At 35.7% G+C, this 26,598-nt stretch overlaps 1 protein-coding gene across 1 annotated transcript; it reads left to right on the top strand.

The window, feature by feature from the left end:
• On the top strand, positions 1–22,616 carry LOC128550322 (serine/threonine-protein phosphatase 6 regulatory ankyrin repeat subunit A-like). Its single transcript, XM_053529161.1, has 9 exons — positions 1–212; positions 5,714–5,892; positions 7,054–7,255; positions 8,372–8,536; positions 12,489–12,670; positions 13,402–13,474; positions 14,017–14,181; positions 16,246–16,387; positions 17,185–22,616. The coding sequence occupies exons 1-9, from the start codon at positions 167–169 to the stop codon at positions 17,366–17,368; spliced, it is 1,338 nt and encodes a 445-aa protein (XP_053385136.1). The 5' UTR covers positions 1–166; the 3' UTR covers positions 17,369–22,616.
• Positions 22,617–26,598: the final 3,982 nt, after the last annotated feature.

Raw genomic sequence — 26,598 nt, 5'->3', positions numbered from 1 at the left:
GACAAGATACCCCGTCAATTATTCTAAAAGTTAAATGTATATAATAACGTTTCTAGGAAGAAAAATCAAAGCAACTGCTAAAATCTTTTGTAAAATTCTAGTAAGATTCTAGTCCTGTGACGTAAACACTTACCGTAACTCGTTCTCCTTGGGAATTGTAAACAATATGGCGTCCGCAAGCACGACTAGCAGCAAAAAATCTGAAAAAGAACGTTAGTTTGCATTTTCTGTTCTTTTGTTTTTAGTATTCACCATATCTGTGTCTATCCGACCATGAGACCATCATTATGCCTGTTTCTCGTCGATTCGAGCTTTCTCATCGATTCGAGCCCTTGTGTTTTAGTAAAATTCATGTTCATAGAGCATGTTTTTCTATCAGAAACTTGTGTCATTTACATTTTAAAATTCCTTGGAAAATATTAGTCATGAAACCACTGAAAAAATGAGTAAATACCTGTTTTAATATTTTTGCATAAAAAATTGCTGATTTCAAAAGAAAATTACATAGTGGGTAATATTGTGAGCCCAAATTTCAAATTAAAAGCGTCCTGAGCATATTGTACTGTTGTAACGAGTGAACAAGAAGTCAATCTTGATAGAAATTTGCTTTATGGAAATAGAATATGCAAACATTAACACTTAATGACCTTCCAAACAAAGGGCTCGAATCGATGAGAAAGTTTTAAAATGATGTGGAGTTTGACCTCCTTCAGTCTTGTGCAAAAAAATACATATAAAAGATGATAAAATTGTAATTCTTATTGCCCATTGTTAAATGCAAATATTTTTTAAACAAAAAACAAAAATTATTTAAGTGAACAGGTTTACAAAAATATGCACAACCCTAAAAGATTTAAGAGGCTCGAATCAAGGAGAAAGCAGCATACTAGCATGATTCTGGACATGTCGTATGCATTCACCGTCACACAACAGGTTTTTGAAACCACAGACACTTGGGCTTAGTTGGGGGTCGATCAGCCCCCCTCCCCCTCCCAAACCGCCCCTGTCAACCTTCAGCCAATATATTTTCGCCTTTTAAAACAAATTTAGCACATGTCTCGATCATACAAAAACTTCTGTTACAATTTCAACATGTTAAAAAACCTCCCATACTATCAATGCTCAAAAGAACTCATGTTGTGCATTTAATTAAACACAAATTGCTTGTCCAAGGAATACGAGAATAGATCCGAGCTTGATGTTGCATAGTGAAATTTACCAATAGAGCCGGGACACAGACAATATCTTTAGTGGTTACAGGGCTCCTGATATTTTTTTTGGCCAATGAGTATTTCCTCAACATATTTTTTGTGAATGAGTAAAATGGTAAAATCTGAAATTGACTACAAGTAATTTTACTCCTGAAAATTTATAAATGTGAAAAAATCAGAAATCAGTTTTATAACATATTTATTGGGTGTAACACCCATGCATTTGTTTGCAGTTTAGTTTCAATTCATCATTTAAGCTTCTTTTTTTCCCCTTGGCTTGCTTTGGCTTCACACTCGCTACCGAATAAAATAGAATATTCAATATACCTTTAGCTATGTTTTGGGGATCAGTTTTGTTGGTTTAAAGAATGCGTAGAGTGTTTGTTCACTTATACATTCTTAGATTTAGAAAGAGACATTTTTGTTTATTCCGCACCAGAAGTTGATATTTTAAATCATCACCGCTTTAAAATACACTACCGTACCATCAATATTAATTCCCAACTATTTGATATACGCAGACATTAAGTGTTAAAAATAGTTTAACCTAGGTTTATAGAGTACCATTCAATGCGTGTGTATGTTCAATGTTGGAGAATTAATGCCGACTGTGCTCTGTTACATAAAGACGATTCAGATTTTGTTTACGCCAGTAAAAAGTCATTGCGTGCGTTTCTGTTATTTAATATACCTTTTTATACGCTTAAAAATTATCAGACATGCGTATATGCATTATTTCAAAGCGTAATTTACGCTAATACGCATCTTATCTGGAGCCCTGTGGTTATAATAAAAATACTCGCCATGAAATTCATCTGCCGCGATGGCCAAGAGGTTAAAGGCGTTGGTTCAGAATAAACTGTTTTTTTTTGTCAGGGCCGTGGGTTCACTCCCCACTAAGGGCGATCTGTTTTTCTTCTTTCTTTTTTCAAATGTAATATATAAATTTTGTAATATTTTCGTATTCTTTTTAATGATATAATCTCAAGATAAAAAGAATTATTTGAACAAAAAAAGATTGCGGGAGCGAACCCGCGGCCCTGACAAAAACCGGCAGTAATATGAACAAGCACCTTAGACCTCTCGGCCATCGCGGCAGATGACGTTAAAAGCGAATATTTTCAATATAACCACTGATGATATCAGGGTTTTCTCTTTAAAATTTTGAAAGTGGGTCGTAATGACCCCTTCATGTTTGACTTTGGGGATCATTTTCAATTTCAAGGTGTCATTTTTGTAACGTTATATATACTTATTAAAAATGAAGAGATAATGAAATAAAAAATCCAAGAGAAAAAGCTGTGTTTTTATTAGTTAACTTGCACAGCAGTTTCAAGCTGTAGATTGCATCTGAGTGACTGATGGAACTTTGATGATGAATAAGTGTAGTGTTGCAAAAATATTTGTAGCCTGATACGAATGGATTACTTTGGCATGTATAAATACGAGTCTGGCAATTCATCATTACGTTTTCGACAAAAGCCAGTCGTATTTTGACAACCATTTTTTGCTAAACCCTCTCAGTGTGCAGACTTTTTTGTAACTGTTTGTAGGTTTCGTTTCGGTTTCGCTTGAAGATGAGGCAGTGAAAAAGCCATGTTTCTGAAACTAGGGGAGGGTACGCCTATGGGGTCAATTTGTTGATTGGCAGATTGTCCACTCTGTAACTCTTGAACCCCTTGAAGGATTTCGAAGAAACTTGACACAAATGTTCACATTGGGATGACATGCAGAGCGCATGTTTCGGATGGCTCGCTTTAAGGTCAAGGTCGCAGTTAGGGGTCAAAGCTCATATGAGTGTGTTTTGTGTCTGCTCTGGAACTCTTAACCCCCTAGAAGGATTTCAAAGAAACTTGACACAAAAGTTCACCACATCGAGGCGACATGCAGAACGCATGTTCTGGATTGCTCGCTTCAAGGTCAAGGTCACACTTAGGGGTCAATAGTCATACGAGTGTGTTTTGTGTCCGCTCTGTAACTCTTGAACTGCTTGAAGGATTGTAGGCACAAATGTTCACCAAATCGAGATGACATGCAGAGCACATGTTATGGATGTCTCGCTTCAAGGTCAAGGTCACACTTAGGAGTCAAAGTACCTTTAGGTGTATATGCTCCACATTGCGGTGTTGTTGTTGTTAAATGGTTTACCATGTAAAGATAATTGAATCTCGAACACAGTCTACCTTACTACTTCATACTTATGTGCGAATCGGTACTTGCTTTACAATATTGCGTACGAAAATTCGCATCGCCGTTATTTCGGCTGGTTATTAAGTTGTGCCATCAATGACGCTCCCAAAACTCAAGTGCTGCTAAACAGCATGATGAGCAAAATAAATGAACAGAATCATTCTCCATTTCGACAACAATATAATGACAGTGTAAAATATTAGCGATTATTTTTGCCAAATGATAAGCATTTAGGATAATTCTTACTTTCTCACAATGAAAATACTATTTTACAACTTCAACAACAAAATCTTTGTACACTGTAACCTCCCTACTACAAACAACACAATCATTGTCAGACATTGTTCACAATCACACTAGCAATTATTAAAATAATCTGATATGTAATTAAAGAGAATTCCTATAGTTTTTTTCCTTTCTAAGAATTTTTTTAATTCACATAATTATATGATAGGAAAATTTGTGCTAAAAACAATGAACAAATAAAAACAATAGGTCACCAGGCTTGTTTTTTGTGAAAAATTGTTTTGAACACACCCACTGTTGCTGAAACTGCTAGCGATTTCTCAACATTTTCATAATTTTCTGCTTTTTTGTAAATACCAACCAAAATATACATCAAGACAGCACAATAAGTTTTTTTCTTTTTACAGATTTTATTATTTACTTATTTTATATCATAGTCATATTTGTAATACTCTATCCTTACAATAATGGGTACAAATGAAAAAAAATATTGTTTCGTATTTACTTTTGTGAACTTTTTTCAGTGAAAAATGCCCATAGTGAAGAATATTTTTTTAAATTTTGAAAAACCTCTTTCATAGAATTTTTTCCTGTTTTTCTTATGTATAGATAATTGTATTGTGAGCATAAAAATGGCTAAAAATGTATGGGTCACCAAGCTAATTTTTATGTTAAGACCGCTAGCATACAATACCTGTTCAGACGGAAAATGGTGCGAAACCGGCCAAACTGAATACATGTATGTCCTATAGAAGTTAAAAAAAGTTTTAAAAATTCCTAATTCTTTCTATAATTGAATATTAAACAATCTAAAATGTGATGTGAAAACACAACCACAAAAATAGCAAGATACCATTTGTTACTGATAAAACTTATCAAAAATGTTATTTCATTCAAGATTCGTCATATTTAAGACTGTCTGTAACATGTTTCAACAAATTTTGACTTCAGTTCAGTTTTCCATAGAATGTGTCGGCTGCGCAGAAAGATGCGCATAAAAAACTATCGGAATTCCCTTCAAACAAAATATTCCAGCCTTAGTAGGTAACCTTTTCTCAAAAACTATAAGAGCTACAGCTATGAAACTTTGCACACTTGTTTATCATCATTAGATGACTATGTAGGCCAAGAACCATAACTCTAACCCAAACCTGGATTTTGTTAGAACTATGGCCCTTTTTGTACTTAGAAGTTTTGAACTATAACTCTTTTCTTACATACTGACCAGCACTTGCAGATGAGCGATGGCATCTGCAGGCGGTGCTCTTGTTCTTACATACTTTAATTAAGGTATAGCTTTAAAAGAATATTGATGCATTGATTAGATAACATGATTGTGTTTTAAAGCTACTTGCACATAGTTTGAGTGAAATTTTTCAACATGTTCATTTCCACCAAGTTCTGCATAGAATGTGATATGACACTGAAAAATGATCGTGGGTGAAAATAAAAGTAAGATATTGGTAGACATTGAAAAATGTAAATTTTCTGCGTTAATTTAAAATGGTTTAATACCTTCTGCACAATTTTTTTGGTTATTTATAGGAATATCTTGCAAAAGTCTTATGTCAATAAGCCTGTACCACTAGTCTCTTTCAGAGTACTCACTTTTTATGGATTTTTGAGAGAAATCATTTTTTTACTTAAAATGTGTACAATGTAGGTTAGTACCTTTAACATTTCTTTAGCAATCTTTTCTGATTTCAAACTTAAGTGGAGCCAAGGCTATAATTAGTGCCATTATTAACCTTGCTTTTCACATGTACAGATAAGAATTGTACATATATATGCATGTGATAAATGAATTAGACTAGCAGTAATTGGGTTAAAACAAATACAGTAACAAGTCGAAAGGTTATGGCATCCTGTATTACAAAGACTTTCGTATGTACCGGTATTTACAGACAAGCTGAGTGGTGTTGTTAGATCAGTGAAGGGCTTTATTATTGATTTCATTTACCATGGTCAGTAAAAAGAAACAGATGACAGAAATCTGTAGGTGTGCCCCTTCAACTTATAAGAGCATGTACTGATTTTCACATGTAAATGTAAATCTTTATTTACAGGGTTGAAAAATGAGCTTGGAGAAGCAACAGAAAAAGGAGATGTTGATAAAGTCAAACAGATCCTTGAAAAAGTAACTGTGAATGCGGATTTGAAGATAAAAAGAGAAGGGCTTGGTAAAAGCCCACTACTTATTGCCTGTACTTACGGTCAGATTCCAGTTGTGGAAGAATTTCTTCAGGTATGATACATTTTTCTTATTGGAATCCATTCAGTGAACTTTAACCTTACCCGGCTAAATTTCTAAAATGGACTGGTCCATCATTCAGTTTGCGCAATACCATTTATTATTTGAAGGGGTGTTAACTGAAAAGGAGAAGGTTCACTTTTGCCTCAAAATGGCCTAAAAACTGAAAGTTTCTTAATGAAGTAAAGAACATGTTTACTTTCATCAAGAAGTATTCTTTTATCAAATTGCACGAAAAAATTTACAATATATACGATATAGAAGAAAATATTTGACGTAACTAAAAATATATTTACCATTATTGGTATGGGAAAACTTCAGTTTTTCACAGAATTTTTAAACAAATCTGAAATTTTCACTATGAGCGCAGCTGTCGACCACAATCAAAAAATGACCATAAATTCTGTGAAAGAAGCTGGACCTATGGTCAAAATATTTTTATGGTTCTTGAATGTGCTCACTACTAAAAATATTCTTATGTGACCTAACTATGGCAAAAAATGCCCATTTCTTTTAAAAATCTGCCGTTTCAGCAATATTCAGTGATATGTGTTGAAAAATAATAAATCTTTTTTATGAAAAAGCTTATTCCTTACAGTACATAAACATTCTGGAAGCAAACGGTTTACAGTTTTATAAATTTTAGCCAAGTTGAAAATTTTCAAAATTGCATAGGCCATATTAGGCTTAAGTGAACATTGTCCTTACTGACTGAATAGCGAACAGTGCAGACCATGATCCATGCAGGCTGATCTTGGTCTGCGTTGGTTGCAAAGGCAGAATCACTTGCCGCCAGCAGGCTAAAGGTAAAATCAAATCATATCTGAAGCAAGTGATGTTTTTAATACAATTTGACATTTGATAAATTTATAAACATGTTTTACTTTAACCTTTAGCCTGCTGGCGGCAAGTGATTCTGCCTTTGCGACCAGTGCAGACCAAGATCAGCCTGCACATCCGTGCAGTCTGATCATGGTCTGTACTGTTCGCTATTCAGTAAATAAATTTTCAGTAAACACCCCTTGAAATGATAAATGGTTCTGCCGAAATTGAATGACGGACCAGTCTATTATAGAAATTTAGCAGGCTAAAGGTTAATAAGCTTCTTCAGCTGATTATTGTAAAATGATAATATATTTTCATATGAAACTTAAGTCAGGAGCTGACCCCTTGTCACGTATGTCAAATGGTAGGACAACAGTACATGAAGTTTGTGTTGGTGGACACCATGAATGTTTACGCCTGCTCCTAAAATACACAGATCAGGTCAATGTTAAGGACAGGGATGGACAAACACCAGCTCACCTTGCAGCCTTCAATGGAGAAGTTAAATGTTTGAAAATTCTATCAGAAATAGGTGAGTGTTTTAACTTATTCTTACTTTATTGAAAATAACAAAAGAAAAATGTTCCTAGATCATGGCTAGATGTCAAACTAGAGGTGTGTCAGGACACTGGTACCCCATGCCTTATCACTGTATGGTCATATGCTACTTGTCAATGCAAGGGTATGTAAACTTCCATAGTCCCTTGTGTTGGAGTATTGATACTACAAAACATCATAGAGTATTAAACACAAGATATAGGAAACTAAACTGAAAGGGTATTTTTTTAGGGGTGGGGGGAGGTGGGGATGGGGAGTGAGTAGGAGGGGAAGGGGGGATGGGTAAATCTGAAATAAAACCCAAGATGCACAACTTCACATGCTGAACAAATTTCATTATTCTAGGTCAGATGCCTCTGTAGATATGGGTAACAAAAAGGTTTAGGCCATTTATGCAGTCAGTGGCCATAACAGACAAAACCATGGGGGCACAACTTTACATGCTGAAAAGTAGTCATATATTGTTTGGTTGCTACTTCTTGAGAAATATGGGACAACACTTTTAGGCCCTTTATGCATAATTATGGCTGTCAGGGGCCTTAACTCTGGACTTACTAGATAAAATTCCATGCTGAATAAAACTCCTGTGATGTTTGATGACTTTAGATTAAATACTTTTTGAGGTATGCATGACACAAATTTGGATGGACATCTAGTTAATCTAAGTGCACTCCCCACACCCTCCCCAACCCCACAAAAAGTCTGGGGTCATAAAAAGACTTGTGCCATTATTCGTGTTCACATTGCATGGCTGTTACAGTGCTTATCTTGTTTTCAGGTATCCTTAGGTCTTTAGATGTAGTGATACAAATATGGTGACTTTGAAAATACCTTCTTCCTCACCTCCCCCCTCCCACAAAAAGGAGCCCCAAAGAACGAAAAAATATTATTTACCTCCAATTGAAATTACATAGGTTCAGTTTGCATTGATTATCAAAATTTATATCTGAAGAAATTGTGATGGTGTGGAGTACCTCCTTTTGCCTGAGTGTATTCATTAGAATTTTGAGACCATTTTCTGTATTTGTTTTCTACAGAATTGATCACAGTATAGTGTAAATGGTATGCTATATGCTATTTATTCATTAAGGTGCCAATCTAGTCACTGAAGATTACAAGGGGAGACAATGTGCTCATTTAGCTGCCATGAGGAATCACAAGAAAGTTTTACAGTTCCTATTTGACCTTGGAGTTGACCTTGACTGTAGATGTGAGAATGGGAAGACACCGGTACATTATGCTGCTCAATATGGAGGTCAGTGTCCATTCTGTTTAATACTGTTCTTTTCTGATAGGTTTGTCCCATCAAAACATGGGAATAAACATTGATTGCAACAGCAGACCCACCACTTATTATTTTTGATAATTCCTATAAAACTAGCTGATCTCTCTTTATGATATTCAAACTTTATGCAGAAGGAATATTTATGATAACATCAACAAAAATTTATTATATCCAAAACTTAACAATCAATAAGCATAATTTCATTGCAACAGTTTTGACTAGTTTTCATTATGAAAATTATGTCATATTTTTGGTGAATATGATAATACAGATATATGAATGGCTGTTTAGGTTGTTTGTTTTTAACCTTTAGCCTGCTGGCGGCAAGTGATTCTGCCTTTGCGACCAGTGCAGACCAAGATAAGCCTGAACATCAGTGCAGGCTGATCATGGTCTATACTGTTCGCTATTCAGTCAGTAAATTTTCAGTGAACACCCTTTCGAATAATAAATGGTATTGCCCAAATTGAATGATGGACCAGTCCATTTTAGAAATTTAGCAGGCTAAGGGTTAAAAATATGAAAGCTTATCCTGAAAATAGTATTGCATTATTTTTTTTTATTAATCTTTGAAGAGCGGTATTTCCCTTTTTTGTGACCATTTAATGTAAAGAATTGTTTTGTGAACATCCAGTTTAGATTGGCAGACCTTTAGTTCATCTTTCAGTTTTATTTCAAAACTTGAGTGCATGTAGTAAGATAAAAACCATATTGCCTCTTCAGTTTTCCACTTTGATACAGTTTTGAACAGTTTATTTGATCATCATTAATTCAAATGATGTGCACAATGTCATGCAAATAGATATTATCAGACAAACATTGAATATGATATGAGAATCGTGAGGGAAAAAAACACAAATGGCTTTCGGGGAAATAGTGATAACAAATCGGTATTACTACACTGACAAGCACTAAAAGAATGATTTTCATCAAAAAACTCAAATTCATCATGAAAATGAATTTTAAGTAGATAAATTTATCTATTCTTGGATATTATCTGCTTTTAAATCAACTTTTCTCTGTTTTTGTTTACCCTGTATTAAGGTATTTGTTACATTAGCTGTTTCATGATGTTAGATGATGAAAATTGAGGAAAACATGTATTGTTATAAACCTGTTTGACAACACACGATATTATTTTTTATGTGAATTTTTAATGACCATTCATGATTCTATAAATCAAATCAAATAAAGATTTTATAAGTTTAACACTGAATACAGAAGGCTTGAAAAGAGAATAGTTGTCAGAAGTCAGTAGTACTGTCTTTCATTTGAAACTGAATTAAAACATGGGTACAATTTATGCTTTATGAAAATCTGTTCTTTATTCCATAGGAATCCAGCCAGGATAGAAATAATCTGAAAAGTCTGCACTGAATTGTTGTCGTAGATAACTGTCTTCTTTAACGTAGTTTTTATAGTAAACAGTTGTCCCCCCTGCCAGCCAAGCGGCCCACCAGCCGAATGTTCCCGTTGTCATTATTGTATGATTGCACATACTCAAAACAGCTAAGTCAACTTCTGGTTTCTTGTGAATGAAAACTAGATTCAACAGCTTCTGATAACGTCCCAACTGCCATATGACCCATCTTATATCGTCTGAACAAATGAAGAATGTCACTCTTGGAAATCGCTTTTTAAAATAACCCATCGCATTTTCGATGTAAGTTATGGGAGCTATATTGTAAGCTGATATCTTGCTTTCATTTTTAATCTGAGCAAAAAACATATCTCCTCTTCGTATATGAACACCAACATACGTTGAATTTTGCGCGTAGAACTTTGCCTTTCTGGCAGCACTATGAAAAACTTCTTCTGCCTTTATTCTCACATCGTCATGAAATTTAAATTCCTGTCTTAACGCATTTGCAACAGAGCCAAAGTATTTCCATGATTGTAGATAGTAATAGAGTTTAACATAAATCTGTGTGAAATTCAACAAACTGGGATCAAAAGCACAGTGAAGGTTTTCAAATTTCTGGTAAGCGTACTTGCAGTATTGTTCACAGTGCACCTTTTGTGCTGATGTGTTGAAAATCTTAGCTATTTGGTCATGTTTGCTAATGCGTAATGTCATATTTTTGTGTTTTGCTATTCCAAAACCGGATGCATACTGGAACATGAGGTTTCCAAGGCGACCCCTGAAGGAAACACAGAGAACATTTCTGGGTGAATACCGTATTTCTGGTGGTTTTGACGTTGTCTGAATCCTCAGGCTGTAGTCTTGGTGTTTATTATATGTCTGGTTCCCAGCATCTAACTTCAGTAAAACTGTTAGTAGCAGTATTGATACCAGAAGAAATATATCTAAAATTAAAACAGTATAGATTGTGATTTACATTTAGCACAGTGAACACTTTTACAATTGCTTCCAGATGAATTCACACATCTACTTTTATTTAACTTCACTTCAACATAGATTTAAATGAAACTCAGTTAGATAAGTTTCTTGTAAGTTTTAATGAAGCTTGATAATAGATAGAAATAAATATTATTATTATCATCAACTTACATTTTAAAGCTCTGGCATGGTTAGGGAAATTCACAATAAATATATTCATCCTGATACTGCCTGACTGCTGTATGCTACTTTATAACAAAAGACAACACATTTTGTCTTCTACTTCAGCTAAAGGGTGTGACTAGATAATTGTCATCAATAAATAATGGCATACACATATACAAGACAGGGGTGTTTCTATTTCAGCAAAAATAAATATAAGGTGATTATTGAATTAGTGATATTATTGCAGCATTTAGATTGCAAGAATCAATGACAATTCTGAAATATAGTGTCAAAGTAGCTGTAGTTTTCATACAATATTGATGGCAATCTAAATTTATTTTGTTTTCAACTTTAATCTACAAAGATTCTGTTGAGACCAAGTAATCTGTAACAATGTTTTTTTTTTCTTTATTATGACTGACACTGATGTTTTCTCTGAAAAACCTTTTCTCTTTAGGCTCATCTCAACAGAGTTAGAGTCAGAGATAAGAGAAATTGTAAATGTTTTCTGAAAGCTTATTCAAACTAAACTAAGCAGTTATGAACATAATGTAAAGTGTAATATACATAATTGCTGTTATAAGCTCGCTCGTAGTGGGCTCCACAAAGGGAGGTAATAAAGCAGTTGATGAAATGTTCATTGCCTCATTTGCATAGCTCTTTTTGCAGTACATTCTAACAAGAATTCTTTACCCTTTAAAGCAACTGGTTCAGAATTTTGGCAAAATGGGGTCAAAATAAAGTTCTCAAGATTTACAAGTGGGCATTGGTTTAAACTTCATGATATGCAGCCTTTTTGCGAAGTAGCAATATAAAGTGGAAAAAACAATGATTCAGACAGAGTAAACTGTGAGATAGTTCTTTTGAACTCATTAACATAATCCGCATTATGGAATTTTACAAATGTTCCATATACCTTTCCACCTTTTTTCTTATTTTTCCTTAACAGGACATACGCTTTATATCAAACATCAAACAGATAAAAATATTCAAATTTCTCACTCCAAAAGTGGGAAAGGGTAGCTTTAATATGGTTAAAGTCATTTATTAATTGATGTGAAAGAAATTATATCACAAGGGTGCAGCCCTATTGATATAATAATATGCATCTGAAAGACAATGATTTTATTCAAGAGAAAATCAAGGCTTTGATTCTAACATGATATCAAGGATTACAATCTACATCCTTGACAACATCCACCAAATTTGTGCCTTTATTTTCAGGGTGCCGCTATGATGTTTGTTGCAGTGACAGAATAATTGTGACGTAAAAACAATGATTTTATCTTATAATAACACACTATCAGACTTCTTTGTAGGAAAACAAATAAGCGTGTCCTAGAATTTACTCTATTACTTAATATGTTTGTGTTGTATATTTTTTCCATCTTTCTAATAATAACCATTGTATTTCAGCTCTACAGTGCCTGATTTTACTAGTTCAAAGAGACTGTGATATTACATTAGGAGACAACAATGGCTATCTGGCCTTGCATCACTGTGCCAAGAACAACAAACTTGACTGTGCCAGATTTCTTGTCAAACAGGGAACATCATTAGAAGCTACACAGGCGGATGGCAAAACACCAGCTCATGTGGTAGGCTCATAACATATAATATCTGTTTGCTTTCTTGTATGTTTGTTGCATTCAGCTGTTTTTTTTTTCAAAAGTAATTTACTCATACAAGGCACTGACAGTTTACTTAAGCAGTATGCAAGGGTTTTTATTAGTATTGATCTGTTTTTCTCAAGTACTACTCCCGCACGATAATTTAAACAACAGCATGTTTATATTATCGTTTGATTGTTATGGTTCTCATGCATCATTGAACTCAAAAAGGTTGTCAATGATAGAAGTTAAATGCATACTGTAATGTTATACAAAAATATTTTCTGTATTGAAACGTTTTAATGAAGAAAAGTCATAATTATCAAACATGTTATCGTTTGAGTTATCGTTCGGGATTTATAACCGACAACCTCTCCACATGAATCAGAGGTAGATGGTGCATTGCTACATGTATATTGTCTTCAGTCAGTCATTCAGTTATACTGTACTTTAAAATGATATGAGCCGTGCCATGAGAAAACCAACATAGTGGGTTTGCGACCAGCATGGATCCAGACCAGCCTGCGCATCTGCGCAGTCTGGTCAGGATCCATGCTGTTCGCTAACGGTTTATCTAATTGCAGTAGGCTTTAAAAGCAAACAGCATGGATCCTGACCAGACTGCGTGGATGCGCATGCTGGTCTGGATCCATGCTGGTCGCAAACCCACTATGTTGGTTTTCTCATGGCGCGGCTCATATATGAATTTTATTTTTCAGGCAGCCTTGAATGGTTCAATAGATGTGTTACATTGGTTACTGGATAAAGGGGCAGATCCAAATAGTCAAGATTGTGAGTTTCTTTTTTGAACTTAGATAATTTAAGTGAATGTGATTAAAACAGAAACATTTTGTGTTTCATATATTTTCTTTAAAGTCTTTATCATCTTTTGAATGGTAAAAAACTGAATATGACTTATGACTGAGAAAGTTCAGTAAGGAGAGAATATGCCAGTAGAGGAGTAGATACCCAAAATTAAGGTGATTGACTGGTAATGGACCAGTAATGATAATCAGCTACATCCAGTGTATGTGTTTTTGCCATTCTTCATTCATAACAAAAAATATTTTTATAATAACTGGAGAATGCCGAAATCACAGATGGAAAAAATGTGAACAAACAGAAATTACCATATGCCATTATAGGTCCAGTTACCTTAACTGCCAGAATACACTTTAACTAGTGAGGCACTTTAACAATGAAAACTATTTCCAAATAGCATACCATGGCTTTAAAGTGTGAAATAGTTACCTATGATTATTTACATGTGTGATGCCATCATAATTATGGTACATATGCAATGAGTTTACTGGAAGTTTTCTAAATGTTTTCAGATTTTGGAAACACACCTGGTCACTATGCCAGTGAGGGAGGGTTCCCAAATTGTTTGAACTGTTTCCTACAGCATGACGGAGAGATTGACATACAGAACATAAAAGGTGACATGCCGCTTGATACAGCCAGGAAATATGGTCATCCTTTACTCATGGAAAAAGGAGGTTTGAATTTTTTAATTTGTCTTTTTGATAGTAAAGCAGGAATGATTTAGGAACATCATGATCATGTCTCTGTGATTAATTTGTTGATTTTAGATTTGTAAATTATGTAGTTGATGTTGTAGTTTTATTAGCTCCACTATTCGGAGAAAAGGGGTGCTATTCTACTCGTCCTGGCGTTGGTGTTGGCGTTGGCGTGAGCTTTCTTGGTTAAAGTTTTTTGGCAACCTTTGTTTTTCTTTGTTACTGTTGCTTATATCTTACTGTATCTTCACATTAACATTGTTCAGCATGCAAACAAAGTATGTGCAGGGGCTGGGCCCATTATACCCAAGGTCAAGGTCACCAAGGTGTTATACTTAGGTTATTTTTAAGGTTAAAGTTTTTCGGCAACCTTTGTTTTTCTGTCATGTCTTTGTTACTATTGCTTATATCTTACTGTAACTTCACATAAACATTTCCAGCATACAAACAAAGTATGTGCAGGGACCGGGCCCATTATACTCAAGGTCAAGGTCACCAAGTTCTTATACTTGGAATTATTTTCAAGTTAAGTTTTTTCGAAAGCTTCGCTTATAGACAGATCTTTGGTACTTTAAAAGATGATGACTTGAAATTAAAAATATTTCTTTATAATCATCATCTGCATGTGTGGTTACAATCCCCATATCTCTAAATGTATTTTTGACAGAATTATACCCTTTTTATACATAAAGGTTTTTGGCAAACTTCGCTTTCTGGATATAACTTTAGTACAATATAAGATAATGACTTGAAACTTAAAATGTATTTTTATCATCATCATCTGCATGTGTAGTAGGGTCTTTTTATATCTTGGTATATCTTCCTTTTAAAGTAGAGGTCTCTTATTGAGACATAAACTCATTTTACTGTCATATTGCCGAAAAGTGGAGCACGCTGTCTTACGGACAGCTCTTGTTTAATTATGCTGTTGATATATGAATTATTCCGTTATTTTGTTCTACTGTAAATTTATGGATTATTTAATTCAGTTGTGGAATATTAAGCTAATTTTTTGATTACTTTGTACTTTGGTAGATTATTCAGTGGATTTTTGGGTTGTATGTAAATCTGTAGATTATGCTGTTGATTTATGCACAGTTGTTTCATGAACCAGTGACATATTTGAAACTAGGTCAGCTGTACAAGGTTTATGCATGTACAATGAAACATCAGTAATAGTTGATGCACAGGGTCTCTCTCAAGGCGTGTAGTCCTCATCCATTATTAGCGTGTCTGATTTTTAAAAAAAATCTATGAGGTATTGTCGTCACTTGATCGATGTCATCGGCATTGGTTAAATTTTTCGTTTAGGTCCTCCTTTTCTCAAAAGCCATAAGAGCTGCAGCTTTGAAACTTTGCACACTTGTTAATCATCATTAGTTGACTGCGTAGGCCAAGAACCATAACTCTGATATTATGCATTTTGTCAGAATTTTGGCCCTTTTTGTACTTAGAAATTCTGAACTCTAACTTTTTTCATACATACTGACCAGCACTTGCAGACAGTAGATGGCACCCTTAGGCAGTGCTCTTGTTTTAAATCAACTATGATTGGATCATTTGCAACCCTGGATTACTTAAGCATTTTATTCATCCTCTTGCAACTAGGTGTGACCAGTGTTTTTACTATATCTTAAAAACTGAATGAAACTCTTATTCTTCCCAAATTTTTATTATTATCTTAAAATACAAAACAAGATGTTTGTGGAATAATTAATATAGACTTTACAAGCTTAAAATTTGAAATGTGTTTTGATATATAATCAGCTTTATATAGGGAACTTTGTATTGACTAAAGTTGTATATAAAATATGTAAAATTGCATGATCACAAAGAAATCAGTTACCATCAAACAACTGTCACCATCATAGATTTTTAGGGATAAAGAACATTTTCATTGCTTTTTGGGATAAAAAGAAGTTTCTTCTGCCTTTTTCAGACTAGTTGTAAAAGAGAAACTTTATTTAGATTGATAAGAAAGATTTATTTCATAGATCTAGTATTAGTTTCATTTTATTTACTATTGTTGTATTTTATCGTCAGTCAAGAATGAAGATCCATGTCCTCAGTGCTATGAAAAATACAAGAAGGTACAATGGGACACATTGCACCCACCTGCTAATGTGGAAAGAAATATTACTATTGCTGGTTCTAGTGCTTACAGAAACCCAGTGCCTCCTGGACAGTAAGATTTCATCTTTTTCTCCTTCTTTGTTTGTTCTTTTAAATAATTGTTTTCCTTCTCTACATGTATCTTTCAAATCAAATAACCTTGAAAATACTTTAATAAATCATATTTAAATTGTCATGCAGAACTTTAATGTCACAAACTTGGAACACGACGGAAGCATTTTGCTTTCTTGGAATGTCTGGAGGATACATTTTGCTTTCTTGGATTTTCTAAAGGATACATCTGCTTCTTTGTATTGTTTCCTAGAATTGTTCAAGAGAAATATTTACTTCATTGAATTGTCTAATGGAAAATTCTTTTCCATGAATTGTCTAAGGGAAACATTTGCTTCCATGGATTGTGTTATGGAAACATTTGCATCCATGGATTGTCTTATGGAAACATTTGTTTTCATTGATTGTCTTATGGAAACATTTGCTTCCATGGATTGTCTTATGGTAAATTTGCTTCCATGGATTGTCTCATGGAAAGATTTGCTTCATTGGGATGTTTAATGGCAACATTTGCTTCATTGATTTGTCTTAGGAAAACATGTGTTGTCTTTTATTGTTTAAAGGGAAACATTTGTTTCCATAGATTGTAAACATCTGTTTCCTTGGAAACAGGAAAAGGAAACATAGGCAGCTGCTCAGGATGGAATAAAGCACCACTAGCTTCAGCCTTTAATAGTTTTTCATTTTATAATTGCTTATGTGATTTCCTGAATTTAATACTATTTTAGAACCAAGTCAGATAATCTAGATTGATGCTGTGTTTCCTTTTGCCTATAGTTTATATTTAATCTTTTACAGGAAGATACCTACACAGTTGCAGCAAAATTTGATGAAGCACGAGGCACGGCGTAAGAAAGAAGCTCCCAAGAAAGTAGTCCAAGATAGAGATATGGCATCCAAGTTTTATGGAGATCATCTTGATCCAAATGAACTGTTTAAATTTAAGGTGCCAGAAGGCAAAGAACAGTCACTACACCTGTAGGGTTTATTATGAGATTATTTATTGACATATCGGAAGGTCACAGAGGTCGTCCCTGTGTTTTTCACTGCTTTTTACCAAGAAAGGTTGTTCTAGCATCAAATATATGAAATCTGTGCCAATTTGAATTTAGTTCAGCTCTTTTCCTCAACTTAAAATTTAGTCACAACTTTCAAACAATGTTACATATGTGCTGTCTTGTACATAACTAGACAATTGTTGCCTTGGTTATAACCATTGTAGATTATATGTATTAAAGTCATTATGCACTTTTCGGGAAAGTTATCTGGAAATGGCATGGAGCAACCAAGTATAAACCTCTAAAAATGGGGGCTGCAGCAGTCTGAAAACATTATAACTTAAAAAATAGACAACAAATCTAGCATTTTTTAACTGCATTTAAAATTTTAACGCTTTCAGTGTTTTATTATATTAAGTAAAGAGAATTAAAACATTTTTCTTTAAATAAAGTTTACTCGAGATTTATACGCAATTGCAAGTTATGCTAAGTAATATTGGAATCGGCAGATCTTGACTTATCATTGGATGGAGTATGAGAACTCACTTACTAACTATTTCCGTATATTTGATTTACATCACCTGTAAACTGAGCTGAAAAAATATATAAAATTTTAGATTGAAGTAAGTTAATTGAATTTAACTGGAATTCATCAGGAGTCATTTGTAGTTATATGAGTGATGTGCTTAATTTAAGTTTATTGCCACTAGTAGGCATATTATATGTCAGAATATATATATATAGCGATGTCACATCAACATTTTGGTAAATGACAATCATTTTACTGAAATTCACTGTGCTACATGCCAGTCTGTAGTAAACTTGAAATGGAAAAAAGTTTCCAGTTTTCATAGGCAATGGAAGTTTAGTATACCTTGCAGGGTGGCCACCCACTCTGGAAAACAGGGAAAACAGGGAAAAAGGCTAAAACAAATTCCCTGCATGGAAAATTCAGGGAATTTGAAAATTTTGAAAAAATCAGGGAATTATCAGGGAATTTTTCAAAAATTGAAAGAAAAAATTTAAAAGAGTGTATGTCTTGGCTACTGGTGGTTTCTCTTCTTCATAACAGTTACATTTATTTCATATAATACAGAATACTATACTTAGCAAATGCGCTCACTGTTTGATGATTCTAAAACTGTTACTCATCAACTATAAGAGATATGTTTTTGTTTCTAAAATGGAGAGAAGCTAAAATGGAATTGAGCAACCATTGCCCCAGAGCTCAAATACTAATACATTTATTATGAACAAATAGTTTTGTTTGTCTTAAGATGTTGGAGTAATGATCCTTTTATTAATCCCCCGCCACAAGTGGGGGGGGGTTATAGAAATGGTCTCCATCCATCCTTCCGTAACATTTTGTGTTCGCTCTGTATCTCCTTAACCCCTTGAAGGATTTTCATGAAACTTGGGTCAAATGATCACCTCATCAAGATGATATGCAGAACCCATGAGTCAGCCATGTTGGTTCAAGGTCAAGGTCACAACTCAAGGTCAAAGGTTTGAGCCTTCCATTTCGTGTCCACTCTGTATCTATTAAACCCCTTGAAGGATAATCATGAAACTTGAATCAAATGATCACCTCATCAAGACAATGCAGAACCCATGAGTCAACCATGTTGGCTATAGGTCAAGATCACAGCTCAAGGTCAAAGGTTTGAGCCTTCCATTTTGTGTCCGCTTTGTATTTCCTAAACCCCTTGAAGAATTTTCATCAAACTTGGGTCAAATGATCACCTCATCAAGACGATATGCAGAATTGATGAGTCAGCCATGCTGGCTCAAGGTCAAGGTCACATCTTAGAGTCAAAGGTTTGAGCCTTCCATTTTGTGTCCATTCTGTATCTGCTAAAACCCTTGAAGGATTTACATTAAACTTGGATCAAATGATCACCTCATCAAGAACTCATGAGTCAGTCATGTCAACTCAAGGTCAAGGTCACAACTCAAGGTCAAAGGTTTGAGCTCTGTATCTCCTAAAACCCCTTTTAGGATTTTCATGAAACTTGGCTCAAATGATCACCTCATCTAGACGATGTGCAGAATTCATGGGTCAGCCATGTCAGTTCAAGGTCAAGGTCACAGCTCAAGGTCACAGCTCGAGGTCAAAGGTTTACCCTTTCACTATCCATACCAGTGGCGGGGGATTAAGCTGTCTTTCAGACTGCCTTGTTAAAATACACACAAGTCTCCTGTTAAACATTTTCTGAATTTTTATTTCTGATATTTCAACAATTAAATTTCAACAATAATATTTCTTCACTTTCACAAAGTTACTAAGATTAAAACACAGAGTTTCCTTTAAAATTAATTACACAGAGTTGATCACTAAGAGTCCTTGATTTGTTCACAAAGTAAAGTGACTAGCTTAAGTAACACAAAGTATCTATATATCAGGTTTATATACCTTCTTATGATTTGGCTTATTAAAGGATGCATCACTTTTGAAAATCATCAGACAACAACAATCTGATTAGGTCTAAAACCTGGAAGTCTTTGGTGATAAAACAAATATTTAAATCTATTAAATAAAGATCTTTAGATAAATACCATTGACAACTTCTTAAAGAGACTGGACACAAGTGCTATAAGGCAAACACCTTAGCTTTCTTGACATATATAAGATTTGCACAGATTATGATGATAAAGAAATGAATTTTCAAAATACAAACTAAATCAAACATTGAAATAATATTTAGACCTCAAAATTAAAAGTATAATTTTCAAAATCTACATGTTTTAATGAGAATTTTGAAATACAATAATGTTTATTTTTGTTTTTACATGATATGTTACAGTATATGATGTTCTGTAATAGAAAATTATGCATCATAAAACATTGTACCTTGAAAGCAAGCAGAAGTTGTTACACAACTAAAAACTAAAATGAATTGAGTGTCAGTACATTACTGACATTAACAAAATGTATACCAACATTTGAATCATGCATTAGAAGTACCTGTGTATTGGTAGTAGTTGCTTGTTAGGCTTTTGCTAGTTATTAACAAACATTAACATTAGTCTTGAATAGCATAATCATGAAATGTATTTTTAAAACCATAAAATTAGCAACTTCATGAGAAAACTCTTTGGCTTTGAAACCAATAATGGAAACAAGACTAGCCTGTACATTCTGTGTAGTCTGGTCAGGATCCATGTTGTTTGTTTGTGCACATTAACTGTAACAGCCATAGGTCTATAAAGTTAAAATGAACAGGATGGTTCCTGATCAGAGTACAGGCTTTTTTAATCCATACTGGCCACAAAGTCATTATGCTGGTGTCCCATGTCATGACTTGAGTTTAAATTAAACTCAGTTTACCAGAAAGATGAAATTGTTGTTATGAATGCAAGGTGTTGACAGTTGTATGCTAATTTAGTGGACTAATTCATTTTCGAAGAAACTTTTATGTCAAATCTTGAAGACCATTTGTCTAGATTTAATATTTTTCTTTAAAGTTAAAAGTTAAACAGTGTCTTTGTGGCATTGTAAAGGAGAATGTTAAAAATCAGGCTCAGTTCATTTACATTAAAACATGATAACTGATTAAAGCTGTAATCACATTGTTAATTTGAATAATCAATGTTATAGGCAATAAAAGACACTGGAATTAGTATCACAACAAGTTACAAAATAAATAATGGTATGTACATGTATGTGAAATGTAAGTCATTGCTGCTGAAGTATTGAAGTTTTCTTTTCTTGAGCTGTTTTGAGTTGTTACCATGCTTACTACTCTTACTGAAGTTGCTCAATGAGACCTTAAATTACCTATATAATTGGTTATTCAAACAGGATTCTGAAAATAAAATAAATAATTAATATATTTTGAAAATATAATAACTAAATATAATTTCATATGTATATAAAATAGATGTAAAATAAAGTTTATTGGTGGAGAGGGTATATATAGAAGGGGAGGATGGAGGCCATAATATTACTACATTTATATTCACAATTGTTGCTATGCCGAACAAAGTATCAGGGAAACTGACTAACCTGTCGGGGAAAATTCAGGAAATTATCAGGGAAATTTACTTCGGATTTTTGGTGGCCACCCTGCCTTGGAATACCTGCCTTCATTCAAAGCTGATCTTGATGTAAATGTAGCATTTTTGACATGGTAAGCTTGGCTCTGTCTTTGAATATACTTTACCATTCAGCTGCTTCTGCGATATTTTTTTACTAAGATAATGATCGAGATATCTTTGTTGACTTTTTTTTTTTGTTTTGTTTTTTACAATCTGGAAAATTGTTTCTTTTATGTTCAGTATTTTATTATCTTTGGTCACCTCTTGAATTTCCTGATGAAACGTTTGCAAAGTGTTTCTAAATATAACAATATGTAAGAAAAAAAAAGAAATTGACACACACCATATTCAAATGTGTTTGCTATTGTTAAACATCTTCAGTACTTCTGTTGTAAAAATGTATTCATTTATAAAGTAATTTGCAGATTTTAGCAGTATGACTATGCATTCTAACACTATCCGATTCATTTTCCTATTAAACAAAGAAGACTGAAAACAGTGAATTACTATACAACAATTCACTGTTCTGAAGTCACAATTATTACGTCATAGCGGCGTGCTGGAAAAGAAACCGATTGAAAACGGGCAACTGTTTAATGAATGCCGTCAAGGATGTACTTTAAAGTCCTTGGTAACGTGTTAGAATCGAAATAATATATCTCATTTAGTGATTTGCTCTTGAATAAAATCATTGAATGTCGTTCAGATGCGTATTATTGTATCACTCGGGCTGCGCCCTCGTGAAATAATTCCTTTGCATTTGATCTCCAAACAATGATTTATTCAGCAACAAATCACTAAATGAGATATATTATTTCTTAATCAAAAAATAGTACAGACTTAATTTATAGAGTTCAGTGATTTAATGTAACTGACTTAGATTATAAGAGAATGTTTTTGCATGTATTTATTGAAGTTTTACTATTCCTGAATGAATGACATTTTTACTATTCTTGAATGAATGACATAAAAGTTATTGGAATGTTCTATTCAAGGCAGATATATGTTGTTAAATTACTATTTTTGCTCAAAAATAACAAGACTTGGTAATAGATGATTTTATGATTGCTTGTTTATCTGTATGTTTGAGAAAAGGTGTTATAAGTGGATAGTATTGTTGTCACATCTTCAACTGAATAATGTGATATATTTTTGTGATTATATTGTAAATGTATTAAATTTGTTATTTCTGAATATTGAAAAGTTTTTCTTTTTGTTGACACTTGCTTCTGAAGTGTTTCTTGTTAGTCATTTACTGGGACACACGAGGGGACTGCTTACCCTCTCCTGTCAGTCTGTCTGTCACACAAATTGAGATCCTGTGACTGGGACACATGAGGGGACTGCTTACCCTCTCCTGTCAGTCTGTCTGTCATACAAATTGAGATCCTGTGACTGGGAACACATGAGGGGGACTGCTTGCCCTCTCTCTGACAGTCTGTCACACAAATTGAGATCCTGTGACTGGGGACAAATGAGGGGACTGCTTACCCTCTCCCGTCAGTCTGTCTGTCACACAAATTGAGATCCTGTGACTGGGAACACATGAGGGGGACTGCTTGCCCTCTCTCTGACAGTCTGTCTGTCACACAAATTGAGATCTTATGACTGGGGACACATGATGGGACTGCTTACCCTCTCTTGTCAGTCTGTCTGTCACACAAATTGAGATCCTGTGACTAGGGACACACGAGAGGGACTGCTTGCCCTCTCTGTCAGTCTGTCTGTCACACAAATTGAGATCCTGTGACTGGGAACACATGAGGGGACTGCTTACCCTCTCTTTCAGTCTGTCTGTCACACAGATTGAGATCCAGTGACTGTGAACACATGAGAGGGACTGCTTGCCCTCTCTGTCAGTCTGTCTATCACACACATTGAGATCTTATGACTTGGGACACATGAGGGGACTGCTTGCCCTCTCTCTGTCAGTCTGTCACACAAATTGAGATCTTATGACTGGGGACACATGATGGGACTGCTTACCCTCTCTTGTCAGTCTGTCTGTCACACAAATTGAGATCCTGTGACTAGGGACACACGAGAGGGACTGCTTGCCCTCTCTTGTCAGTCTGTCTGTCACACAAATTGAGATCCTGTGACTGGGGACATATGAGGGGGACTGCTTGCCCTCTCTCTGACAGTCTGTCTGCCACACAAATTGAGATCCTGTGACTGGGAACACATGATGCGGACTGCTTGCCATCTCTCTGTCACACAAATTGAGATCCTGTGACTGGGGACAAATGAGGGGACTGCTTACCCTCTCCTGTCAGTCTGTCTGTCACACAAATTGAGATCCTGTGACTGGGGGACACACGAGGGGACTGTTAGCCCGCTCTCTGTCAGTCTGTCTGTAATACAAATTGAGATCCTGTGGCTGGGGACACATGAGAGGACTGTTTGCCCTCTCTCTCTCTCTCGATCCTGTGACTCGGGACACGAGGGGACTGTTGGCCTGCACTCTGTCAGTCTGTCTGTCACACAGATTGAGATCCTGTGCCTGGGGAGGGGAGTGCTTACCCTCTCCTGTAAGTCTGTCTGTCACACAATTTGAGATCCTGTGACTGGGGACACATGAGGGGGGACTGCTTGCCCTCTCTCTGTCAGTCTGTCACACAAATTGAGATCTTATGACTGGGGACACATGATGGAACTGCTTACCCTCTCTTGTCAGTCTGTCTGTCACACAAATTGAGATCCTGTGACTAGGGACACATGAGGGGGACTGCTTGCCCTCTCGGCCAGTCTGTCTCACACAAATTGAGATCCTGTGACTGGAGACACACGAGGGGGACTGCTTGCCCTCTCTCTGTCAGTCAGTCTGTCACACAAATTGAGATCCTGTGACTGGGGACACATGAGGGGGATGAGGGGGACTGCTTGCCCTCCCTCTGACAGTCTGTCAGTCACACAAATTGAGATCCTGTGACTGTGGACACATGAGGGGGACTGCTTGCCTTCTCTCTGTCAGTCTGTCTGTCACACAAATTGAGATCCTGTGACTGTGGACACATGAGGGGACTGTTAGCCCTCTCTCCGTCAGTCTGTCTGTCACAAAAATTGAGATCCTGTGACTGAGAACACATGAGGGGGACTGCTTGCCCTATCTGTCAGTCTGTCTGTCACACACATTGAGATCTTATGACTGGGGACACATGAGGGGACTGCTTGCCCTCTCTCTGTCAGTCTGTCTGTCACACAAATTGAGATCCTGTGACTGGGGACACATGAGGGGGACTGCTTGCCCTCCCTCTGACAGTCTGTCTGTCACACAAATTGAGATCCTGTGACTGGGAACACATGATGGGGACTGCTTGCCATCTCTCTGTCACACAAATTGAGATCCTGTGACTAGGGACACATGAGGGGACTGCTTGCCCTCTCTCTGTCAGTCTGTCTGTCACACAAATTGAGATCCTGTGACTGGAAGACACACGAGGGGACTGTTGGCCCGCTCTCTGTCAGTCTGTCTGTCACACAAATTGAGATCCTGTGGCTGGAGACACATGAGGGGACTGTTTGCCCTCTCTCTCTCTCGATCCTGTGACTCGGGACACGAGGGGACTGTTAGCCTGCACTCTGTCAGTCTGTCTGTCACACAGATTGAGATCCTGTGCCTGGGGACACATGAGGGAACTGTTTGCCCTCTCTCTGTCACACAAATTTAGATCCTATGAGAACTAAAAGTACCACATATTTTAATGAAACTGCATAGATGGCAATATAGCACATCCTTTCATTATGTTTCTATTGTAGAAATTATGGTTTGTAAGGCAATAAATAATCCAAACACGACAAGAACGTGGCACACCTTGCAATATTTTTTGAAGTACATGATACATGATTAGCTCATCTGGACACAAAATGCTCAAGGTGAGCTATTGTGACTACCTTGTGTCTGTCGTTATGTGGTGTGCACCGGGCATCATCAATATTTGACTTTTAAAGTCAAAATTTAAGCTCAAGCTTTAGGAAGTTCTACACATTTGATAAATCAAAAGTAAAGGTGTAACGTTATTTATCTGGATAATGTAGAAACACACCTAGACTTTGCATTTGAAATGAAATCACGATGAATTAATGGCAAAGTGTCAGTAAATTTACTTCAACAGCAATGCTACTAGTTTTTATACGCCCTTCTCTGAAAGAGCGTGACGTATTATGTGAACACCTGTGGCAGGCTGGTGGTCGGCATCCAAAAGCATGTCCGCTCTCAAAATTACAGTTTTCATCCGATCTTCACCAAACTTGCTGACAATGTTTGTGGGCATAATATCTCGCCAAGTTTTATAAGCAGCCAAATCGCCCCAGGCACTCTTGGATTATGGCCCTTGAATTACTCGAAATCTGTGAATTTTGCCTTGTCCGCCCTCTAAGTCGAACAGTTTTCATCCGATCTTCACCAGACTTGCTGACAATGTTTGTGGGCATAATATTTCGACCAAGTTTGATAACCATCCAAATCGCCCCAGGAACTCTTGGATTGTGGCCCTTGAAGTAGGGGTCTGGTTCTTGCGCATGACACGTCATCTTATTACAGGGAATATTTATTCCAGGTAATTTTAAAATCCCTTCATGGATGGCAGAGTTATGGACCAGACAAGAAACATACCATATTAACCTTTAACCTCTAAGTTTGACCTTGACCTTAGAACTAGGGGTCTAGATCTTGCACATGACATGTTGTCTCATGGGGAACATTTATGCCAAGTTATTTCAAAATCCCTTGATGAACAAAGTTATGAACAGGAAATGAAAGAGACCCTGTTAGCCTTTGACTTCTAAGTACAACATTTACTTTTGAGCTAGGGGTCGGGGTCTTGCACACGACTCATCGTCTTATTATGGTAAACATTTATGCCAAGTTATTTCAAAATCCCTTCATGGATGGCAGAGTTATGGACCGGGCGCTAACAGACCCTGTTAACCTTTGATGTCTAAGTGTGACCTTGACCTTGGAGCTGGTGTTCTGGGTCTTGTGCTTGACATGCTGTCTCAGTATGCTGATTATTTATGCAAAATTATTTCAAATCCCTTTATGAATGGCAGAGTTACAGCCCAGACTAGAATTTACACAGACACACGGGTGGACGATGCGATTTTAATATGCCCACCTTTGGGGGCATAAAAATCAAAGATTTATGAATTGGATACAAATACTAGTTAACGACAC

The sequence above is a fragment of the Mercenaria mercenaria genome, chromosome 17 (assembly GCF_021730395.1).
Source record: "Mercenaria mercenaria strain notata chromosome 17, MADL_Memer_1, whole genome shotgun sequence".
Taxonomy (NCBI): Eukaryota; Metazoa; Mollusca; class Bivalvia; order Venerida; family Veneridae; genus Mercenaria; species Mercenaria mercenaria.
Note: the sequence above shows the minus strand (reverse complement) of the source record. Positions and strands in the feature narration are given on the sequence as shown.

Coding starts and splice junctions, on each gene's coding strand:
- LOC128550322 (XM_053529161.1), top strand. CDS start 167: ATGGCGTCCGCAAGCACGACTAGCAGCAAAAAATCTGAAAAAGAAC. Junction 7,256..8,371: donor GAAAATTCTATCAGAAATAG/GTGAGTGTTTTA, acceptor TTATTCATTAAG/GTGCCAATCTAGTCACTGAA. Junction 16,388..17,184: donor AACCCAGTGCCTCCTGGACA/GTAAGATTTCAT, acceptor AATCTTTTACAG/GAAGATACCTACACAGTTGC.